The sequence below is a fragment of the Coptis chinensis genome, chromosome 2, assembly GCF_015680905.1.
Source record: "Coptis chinensis isolate HL-2020 chromosome 2, ASM1568090v1, whole genome shotgun sequence".
Taxonomy (NCBI): Eukaryota; Viridiplantae; Streptophyta; class Magnoliopsida; order Ranunculales; family Ranunculaceae; genus Coptis; species Coptis chinensis.
The window spans coordinates 66651346-66660833 of record NC_141457.1 but is presented as its reverse complement, the minus strand read 5'-3'; the positions used below and the strand labels follow the sequence as shown (position 1 = coordinate 66660833).

At 36.2% G+C, this 9488-nt stretch overlaps 2 protein-coding genes and 2 long non-coding RNA genes across 4 annotated transcripts; 3 read left to right on the top strand and 1 right to left on the bottom strand.

Moving 5' to 3' along the window:
- Positions 1-4783: 4783 nt before the first annotated feature.
- LOC147517273 (uncharacterized) lies at positions 4784-6861 on the top strand. The gene is made up of 2 exons (XR_015211412.1): positions 4784-4889; positions 6309-6861. It is a non-coding gene; the product is annotated as an uncharacterized LOC147517273 (long non-coding RNA).
- LOC147517274 (glutaredoxin-C1-like) lies at positions 4874-5923 on the top strand. Its single transcript, XM_086589583.1, has one exon. It carries the CDS (start codon positions 5445-5447, stop codon positions 5751-5753), a length of 309 nt encoding a protein of 102 aa, XP_086445709.1. The 5' UTR covers positions 4874-5444; the 3' UTR covers positions 5754-5923.
- LOC147517272 (uncharacterized) lies at positions 5944-6960 on the bottom strand. The gene is made up of 2 exons (XR_015211413.1): positions 6835-6960; positions 5944-6613 (listed from the first exon to the last, which is right to left on the bottom strand). It is a non-coding gene; the product is annotated as an uncharacterized LOC147517272 (long non-coding RNA).
- Positions 6961-8500: 1540 nt separating this feature from the next.
- On the top strand, positions 8501-9143 carry LOC147517271 (monothiol glutaredoxin-S10-like). Its single transcript, XM_086594664.1, has one exon. The coding sequence runs from the start codon at positions 8610-8612 to the stop codon at positions 8916-8918; it is 309 nt and encodes a 102-aa protein (XP_086450790.1). The 5' UTR covers positions 8501-8609; the 3' UTR covers positions 8919-9143.
- The last annotated feature ends 345 nt before the right edge of the window (positions 9144-9488 follow it).

The following is a 9488-nucleotide window of genomic DNA, read 5'->3' as shown; positions in this document are numbered from 1 at the left end:
TGCCCTATTTCTCAACACTGTTGGGCATGACATGCGTAATCGGAATGAAACATTTCAATTCTTCCGTTCAGGAGAAACAGTTCACCGTTATTTCCATCTTGTGTTGGATGCAATCCTTTGTTTATTCAGAGAGTTAGTAACAAATGCTACCGCTGATAACTCCCCTCCGAAAGTGTACCAACACACATCATTGGCATTGTTATTTCAAGGTCACCAACTTTTGGAAAATGGATAGGATCATTCTGATTTCAATGTTTAATAGTTCAATAAATATTTATGAAGTTTTTTATGTTAGGATGCTGTGGGTGCGGTTGATGGTACACACTTTCCAATCAATTTACCACTAGCGCAACAGGCTAGGTATCGTAACAGGAAAGGTGTCGTGACCCAAAATGTGTTAGTAGCTTGCACATTTGACATGAGGTTCACATACGTGCTAGCAGGGTGGGAGGGATCGGCACACGATGGACGGTTGTTGAGGAGTGCTGTGGCTCGTCCTGGGCATAAGCTTACTGTTCCAAATGGCAAGTACTATCTTGCGGATGCTGGATTTGCTTTAGTGCCAGGGTTCCTCACGCCTTACCGTGGTGTACGGTACCATCTTAGAGAGATCGGTGAAGTTCAACCTCAAAATCATAAAGAACAATATAATTTTCGCCATTCATCTTTGCGTACTGTTGTTGAAAGGACAATCGGTCTCTTGAAGAAGCGATTTGCCTATCTAAGGCATGCAGTTTTCCACGATGTCAAAACACACACAAAGGTTATCCTTGCATGTTGTGCATTGCACAACTTCTTGCGAAGAAGATCCCCGATAATACATTGAGTGATGAGGAGCTCACCGATGATGAGGAAGAGGTCGACAACTCTGAATGCTCCAAATATGAATATTGATATGCAGCCAAGCATTGGGTGGACTAATTTTAGGGATGAGTTGTCAATTGCAATGTGGGCGATAACGAAAGTGATGTAATAGATATTATGATTTTATGAGTGATGTTTTGTAGTAGACTTATGATTTTATTAGATTGTTTTTGTAATAGACACTATTATGTTTCAACTACTTATAATGTTTTATTCACATGCAATCTTTCTTATTTGTTACCTTGATATGTTACTATGATATGTTCTTTGTTGGTCATTGCTTCAAACTAGGTATGGCTGGAAAACAGAAAAAAGTTGTGAAAACAAGATCGCCCCAAATTAGATGGTATCCCAACATGGAAGCCATCTTGGTAGAGGTGTTGTTAGAGGAGCTAGCTCTTGGGGGCAAGAGGCGATAATGGGTGGAGGAAAGAGAGCTTGAAGCGCATCACTGATGATAGATCAATACGCGACTTGGAATGAATTGTGTTTCGCATAATGTCAGTCGAGGTTGAAAACAATGAGACTTGCTTGGCAAGTTCACGAAACATGCAGTTGATGCTAGTGGGTTTGGTTTGTCTTTCAACAAAGAGACCAAGAGAATTGATGCAGATGAGAATGCATGGGAGAGTTATGTAAAGGTAATAAAATAATCTCATTTTTTATAGGATTTGGTTTTGGATGCCATATTAATTGGTATATTGTGGGATTTAGGCTCATCCGTTTGGCAAACACTCTCCGGCAAAATCATTTCCTTACTATGATGAATGTTGTCTCATTTTTGAAATGATTATGCAACCGAGAAGAAGGGGGCAATAGTGGGTTCGATGATGACATGGTGGATGGAGGTAAGTTGATTAGATGTAAATAGAGTTGAATTTTGTGTGTCTAACTAGTTTTGAAATTAACTTTTTGTTTCAACTTCTTGTTTAGATGATTCTAGGCAAACCCAAGGAGATGGGGGTGACGATTCTCGATGCTAGTGAGTCCTCGCTTTGGTGCTCCCTCGATACTAGTGGGGATACTTCTCAAACCGAGAGTGGTCCTAGAAGCACTACACCTACTTCTAAGAAGACTAGGAAGTCTCGATTCTTTGAGGATATACCCAACCCCCTTCGCTTAAGGTGTTAATCAAGCGGTGGCAAAATTGCCGAGGCCCTCAAACCCGTAACCACAAGAAGAAAGTAGACCAAATAGATTTGTTGAAGGATGCTTTGCGTCTCTTCCCCGATATGAATCCCGAGCTTTTCTTAAGGTCGCTTGACTTGTTCGGGTCGAGAATGATAGGCTTATTAAGGTCTTCTTGGGCCTTAAAGAGGATATCAAGGCTTCATGGTTGTTTAGGAGGCTAGAACAAGCTGGACGTTGATTCAGCCTTGTTTTTTGGTTTATTTCTATGTTTGAACTATATGTTTTTGTGGGATTGTTGTTAAGTGGTGGACCGATATATCATTGTTAAGTGACATTGATGTTACTTTTGGATATTTTATTGTGTGTTCTTGTTGAGTCTTTGTGTGCGTGTAGTGGGTTGGTGTGTGTGGTAGTGTGTGTAGTGTGTGCAATTAGGTGGTGTGGTGGGTGTGGTGGAGTGGTGGTGGTGTGCTGCTGCTATTGCTATGCTGCGATGGTTGTTTAAGAAGGCATCCTATAGATACTATTAAAGTTGAGTTGTATTTTATTTTATTTTATTTAATTTGTATTTTATTTTATTTTTTGTTATACTTCATTGAGTTTGAAAACCAAAAAAAATATCTCAAAAAAATTGAAATATCATTTGCCACTGGAGAAAAACCATGTAAACAAACACTGGCAAAACTGACAAATCTTATATTTTCCCACTATAAATTTTTGCAAACAAACACTGGCAAACTAAAAATTTCCCACTATAGATTTGTCTGGCAAATTTATAGTGGGAAAACACTGGCAAATCTTATATTTTCCCACTAGAAGTTTGCCAGTTAACAAACACACCCTTAGCTCCAAAAGTGTTTCCTTCAAAGAAAAATAGTTTTTTAACTTAAAAAACAAGTTTTACTAATTATCATAAAACAAGTTTTTGGGACCAAAAAGTGTTTTTTGGATGAAAAACTATTTTTTTTTTAAATAGAAACCAAACACATTTATTTTTTCAAAAAATATTTTTTCACTAATAAACACTTTTTAGCAATAAATAAATAGGATCCAAACACCCCCTAAAGATTAAGCCTATATTTCGAAAATTGGACAGAATTTGAGGTCACATGGTGGATTATGCATGCTTGGCAAACTGTCTCAACACATATTTTTATGCTGGTTTGAAGGTACGTAGGATATGTAGAATGCCTTTAACATTATGGACATTTTTTTTTCGGCTCATTAGTTATTCAATTCTCCTCGACTTCTTCGATTAATTCAATAAGCTGGCAGAGGCTTAGTGGGTGTTTGGTTCTCATTTTTTCAAAAAAGTATTTTTTCTTAAAAAACACTTTTATGAAAAAGTATTTATTCTAAAAACAGTTTTTCAATAAACATGTTTGGTTGTGACTTTTCTTAAAAGCTATTTTATCAAATCAGATTTCACACTATGTTTCTCGATATATTTTGGCATATCGTGGCATAAATCACTCAAGTCTAAAACATCCGGGGAGTTCATTTGCCTTTAGCTCCAAAAGTGTTTCCTTCAAAGAAAAATAGTTTTTTAACTTAAAAAACAAGTTTTACCTAATTATCATAAAACAAGTTTTTGGGACCAAAAAGTGTTTTTTTGGATGAAAAACTATTTTTTTTTTAAATAGAAACCAAACACATTTATTTTTTCAAAAAATGTTTTTTCACTAATAAACACTTTTTAGCAATAAATAAATAGGATCCAAACACCCCCTTAGCAAATGACATGGACAATGTAACATACTATAGGTGGTACTGGGGAGAACAACCGATGAAGCTGTAACCCTGCTAGGATATATATGTCATACCCTATTCTTATTACCAGGGGAAAAAAGAACAACAAAACAACTTGTCAATAGCCAACACGATTGTGTTTCTAAGATATAGGCAATCGCAATGTTTTTAGTTTGCAGAGTGACATATACATTGATCATTTAAGGATTATGCTTGACTGACAAATGTTGTAAAATGAACATAAAATAGGGTATACTACAATGTAATTTTACCGAAGGTTTTAGTTTTTTTTTGGTAATTACCGAAGGTTTTAGTTGATCCAGTGTCTAACACAATAAACAAGTAGAACTTATATCTGAATCCTCTGCAAAAGAAGTTTGTCAAGTAATTTTCATATTTGTGTGTTTTCTATAATTTATAGGGTTAACGACCAAAAACTACACGTACTTTAAAAATGCAAAGTATGTACCTTTTTTTATTCAAAAAATGTAACATCTTTGATTTGGTTTCAATTGATAAATGTCATTCAATTTCTTTAACGTCATACTTATGTGAACCGTTAGTTTCATCTCCAAATTTGAAATGTTGACATGTCATTACATTTGAAATTTGCAATATTGACATGTTGTCATATTTGTTTTGGTTTTCTAATGTTTCAATTTTATAGTACGATTTTTTGGTTGACATATATTGGCCACCTCATGGTTTTGTAGGTTACCACATAAACATTTTAAATTTAGGGATGAAACTAACTGTCCACATAAGCATGGCGTTAAAGAAATTGGTGGCATGTATCAATTGAAACCAAATCAAAGTAGGTTGCATTTTTCGAATATAAAAAAAGTAAGTTTGTATTTTTTGAAACCAAAACCAAAATTCATTATATTTTTAGGTCGTTATCTCGAATTTATATTTCTTTTCTTGGTTAAGATTTTGGTTTATTTGGATAAGAATCTTTCCATGGAAATCATAAAGGTGTTAGCGATCGGATAAACTCTACTTCTTTTTCCCAGGCCACTTCATCAGATGCTCCAACGCAAGCTGATGGAGAAAGAAAGGGAAAGGGGGAGGAAGGTGTCGTCAGGAAAGAAAAACACGAGTTAGTATGAATTCAAGAAGAATAGTGAATAGTCATCACTTCAAAAGTAAGTCTAAATTAAAATACGCCATTTAGGATCTCTTAATGTACTTGCATGCCTCTTACATTTCTGTGATAAAAGATAACAGGGAACTTACAAACAAATATAACTTCCATGAGCTCATTTAAGTTTTACAGTTTAAACTAGCCAAAGAAAAAGTGGTTCAGATTCCTGATTTTTTTTGTCCGTACCGCTTAGGGTCGATCCATATCAGGCAACTTATAGAAAGGAGTCACTGCTGTCATATATGTGGGCATTCACCAAAATATCACAAAGAACATTCTCTTTTTGCAATTTATTTTGTCATTTAAACATGCATCCGTTATCCGCCAGAGGCCACACCATGTTATTTGCTATAAATAAGCATTTATATGGGATTCTTGTTCATACCCAAGCCTTGAAGTGTTTTCACAATCCTTATACCTGACATTGCTCTGTTACTAAATTTATTTCGCATATACTTCAATACAGAGAAAATTTATCTATCAATAGCCATTTTTTCATTTCATATATACAGTTTCAATTCTGTGTTTGTGTGTTTCTCTTGTCTTGCTTATTGAGATGGATAAGGTAATGAAATTGGCCTCAAAGACAGCGGTGGTGATCTTTAGTAAGAGTTCATGTTGCATGTGTCATGCAATTAAGAGTCTCTTCTACGATCTTGGTGTTAGCCCTGCAATTTGTGAGCTCGATGAAGAGCCTAACGGAAGAGAAATGGAGAAAGCACTCCAAAGACTAGGATGTAATCCTTCTGTGCCTGCTGTGTATATAGGGGGTCAACTTGTAAACTCTACCAACACCATCATGTCTCTTCACCTCAGTGGTTCTTTGGTTCCAATGCTTAGAGAAGCCGGTGCTATCTGGCTGTAGCAACCTTCATAAATCCTTTGCTCACATATCATGACATATTAACACAATATGCAGAGCCTCTTGACGTCACATTAGTACAACTATACTGGCCGGATGTAGTCCTTACTAGTCTATCGCATGTATGTACTGTCTTGATGATAACAATAATAAAATAACTCTACATTCTCTTACTGTATCTTGTCTTGTACCATCTATTGGATATTCTTTTGATAACTGTAGTCTATAAGCAAGAACAGGGGTAACTTCAATGAACTTATAAGTTTCATTCATACTTTTTTTCGCACCACCGCAAGGATATATATTATAAATAGAAGAATATTACATCCAGAGTACTGTTGTTGTTACATGGTTGTTAAAGCAAAATACTACAACCAGAGGCTAGTCGAATCTATAGTATGTCTTGAAAGGACATTCAATAGCTGGGACGAAGCAGAGGCTAGTCGAATCTATAGTATGTCTTGAAAGGACATTCAATAGCTGGGACAAAGTCAGGCCTAGTAGTTCTCCATAGGCAGTCTCCTGATGTACTCATGAGTGCACCTTTTTTTGCTGCAGAGTCGGCTCCAAAGTTTGCTTCTCTTAGAGTATGAGTGATCCACCATTGTTCCATATGTAATGTTGCTCTCTGCATGCCATCGTGCTTTCACAGTCCAAGGTAGAGTCCCACCTTCAACCGCCTGAATCACAGCCATAACTTATTCCATCCTTTGTCTACACTGCCATTTCCATGGCCAGTACGTACAGCAGTACTACGGCAGTGCATTCAGCCTCAAAGTTTGTAACAACACCTAGTCCATGCACTAGTATTCGCAAAAGTTCAACTTGTGAGTTCCTGAAAATGATGCCCGCCCGTCCAACACCTGGGTTACCAATAGAAGAGCCGTCAGTGTTGGCTTTCATACTAAAAGCACAAAGCCGTAAATTCCTTATCGGACAAGCCTGGATGTTTTGTAACATCAAAGAACTCTACAAAATTTAGGCATTTTACTATGTTCTGGATAAGAGAATTGAAGAAAAGTATGTAAAAGTCATATTTGTTTGTTTCAATAAATATGGAGAGAAAGCGGGTTTACAGTTCTACCTTTATCATGTCAGTCTGTGAATCTGTGATGCTAGGATCCGCTCATGAACTCTTATCTGATCTGTTTTACATCTGCTTTTCTCGTGGAATCTCTTTACATCTAAAGGTCACATTCCATCTTCCATCATGTTTCCACATTTATAAGCACATATATATAGGATCGCACTAACTAAGCATTTGACTCATGTTAATTAAGTAGCTAAATAGGCGTATGTTCTTCAACAGATGACATTTATTTTACAATCATTCGTAATTAAAGGCTAGATAAATGCACTATCAGTTCGATAACCCCTTTGGTTGTGGTCAAAGATGATGATAGCCTTCCGGCCTACTTGCATTAAAAGAAAATAGAACTATTGGAAGGAATGGAATTGAAGTTGATTAAGATGGTCGTCTGATGTGTATGCAGCATGCCCACTATCGCTAGGATGTTATGTCTCGTACAAAAAATATAAGGTTAGATACTATTCTTACTTATTCCAAATAAATCAGCTAAAGTAAATTGTGTGAGAAGATTTCATGATATGATGTAATTGTAGCCAATATATTAGGTTGTTTCTCACACTGTTCTATCGACTTTTTAGTTTTTCCACGTTCTAGCATCATATCATTTAGGACCTAATTTCAAGGTGAATGTGCATGATACTGGAATTAATAATATGGACAATCACTAAACTTCAGTCATATGAAAGATCAAAATGTTATACATTTATAAGAAGGTGAAACATTGACGTATTTTACTATAAACAAACTGAAAAAAAAAAAAAAAAAACGTGAAGTGTGAACAAAGAAACTATGTCGCACACCCCTGATTTCCACCACAAACAATCTCTTTGAACATCATATCCATATATTTCTCGATCTCTAGATTTCTTTTTCAGGATATCTGGTTGAGTTTTTGGTTCTTTTGAATTGGATAAGAATCTTTGCATAAAAAGGTAAAGTTGATGATCAGCACTGGATAAACTTGATCTACTCCTTTTTCCACCCCAACAGATGCTACGTACGACAACTCATGCTTATGATTTATGAAACCTTTAATTTTGATTTTAGAAAGCCCAGGCCGTTTCAAAAACTTTGGTGTAGAGCATCGATGTATAACCTGTGTTTACTTTGCATAATCAGTAAACAACAATAGTCATTCGTGATCAGCTAAATGCCTAAATAAAGTAATAACAATAATATTGATAAAGAAAGAAGGGGCTAAATATAAGAAAGAACAGATGGAAAGTACAAGAGCAATACATAGTCACAGACTACAGAGTTTGTAGACGACCATGCTAATTACCTTATATATTTATATATATGCTCAGGGTGACTATCGAAGGACATACTGTGTTTTTTAGTTTCATAAAACATTTTATGTTTAATGACAGTGTATCAGTTCTTAATTCTTATTATAATCTAAAAAGAACTGACCAAAAGGGCAAAAGTCAGGTTGGTTCGATATTCTTGATTTTTAATTTCATCCGTACATCTATGTATGCATATCAAAAGATCAATATCTGTAGCGCTACCTATTGAACTGAGGTCATATCTTTTTACATGGTCCTGTGGCTATCCAGTATCCACCAAAATATCAAAGGGAACATTCTTCTTTTCAATTTTATCAGTTAAAAAATGTAATCTACTACCCTCATCATCCTCTATAAATAATGAAGACTGCACTTCCATCATACTCAAAAGTACTTCTTCATCACCTTTCTTTTTGAGTGCATTTCTAGTACAAGTTTCTTTGTTTAATTGTTTCCATTGCTTCTTTTGTTAAGCTCATCATGGATAGAGTAATGCGATTGTCGTCACAAAGGGCAGTGGTGATCTTTAGTAAGAGTTCATGTTGCATGTCCCATGCCATCAAGAGCCTCTTCTATGACCTCGGAGTGAGCCCTGCAATTTATGAACTCGATGAGGAACCTAAAGGGAGAGAAATGGAGAAAGCACTACAGAGACTGGGGTGTAACCCATCAGTGCCGGCTGTGTTCATTGGAGGTACACTTGTGAACTCCACCAACACCATCATGTCTCTTCACCTTAGTGGTTCTCTGGTACCAATGCTGAAGGAAGCTGGGGCCATCTGGCTCTAGCAAAATTACCTACGCTGCTCTAAATAATATGCGGCATTCGTATAATAAAAAGCTTAGCTTGGTCGATATTTTGGAATCTTCGTCCCTGCCTTGGCATATGATCAACATAATTTACAAAGCATTTTGGTAATATATATATAGATATGATGCACTAACTAATAGGCTTATGTCTTTGCCTATGTATCTGCTGTTTTGCCGTTTTGGTAATATATGTTTTTTGGCCTATGTATCTACTGTTCATATCATATCTCTTTTTTTTTTTTTCTTGTTATCAAAGAAACAGCCATACAAAATGCCGAAAATGGGGGAGGAGAAAAAATTAAAAATGATAAAATGGAAAAAAGGGGTGACGAGACAAGACTGCCTTGCACGCCCCTGCGGGAGGTACACAGGACTATGCACCTCTAAATCTAAAGTAGACTCTATGGGGATCTTCCACTTTCAATCAAGGTTAACTTGAAACTTTGGTGACATAATTCATTACTTGGCGGCAGAGGGATTTTAAAATTCTATCTATTAGCCAAATGGCTTGAATGCTTGATGGCCTATAGATCGCCATTACATGCGTGC

Coding starts and splice junctions, on each gene's coding strand:
- LOC147517271 (XM_086594664.1), top strand. CDS start 8,610: ATGGATAGAGTAATGCGATTGTCGTCACAAAGGGCAGTGGTGATCTTT.
- LOC147517274 (XM_086589583.1), top strand. CDS start 5,445: ATGGATAAGGTAATGAAATTGGCCTCAAAGACAGCGGTGGTGATCTTT.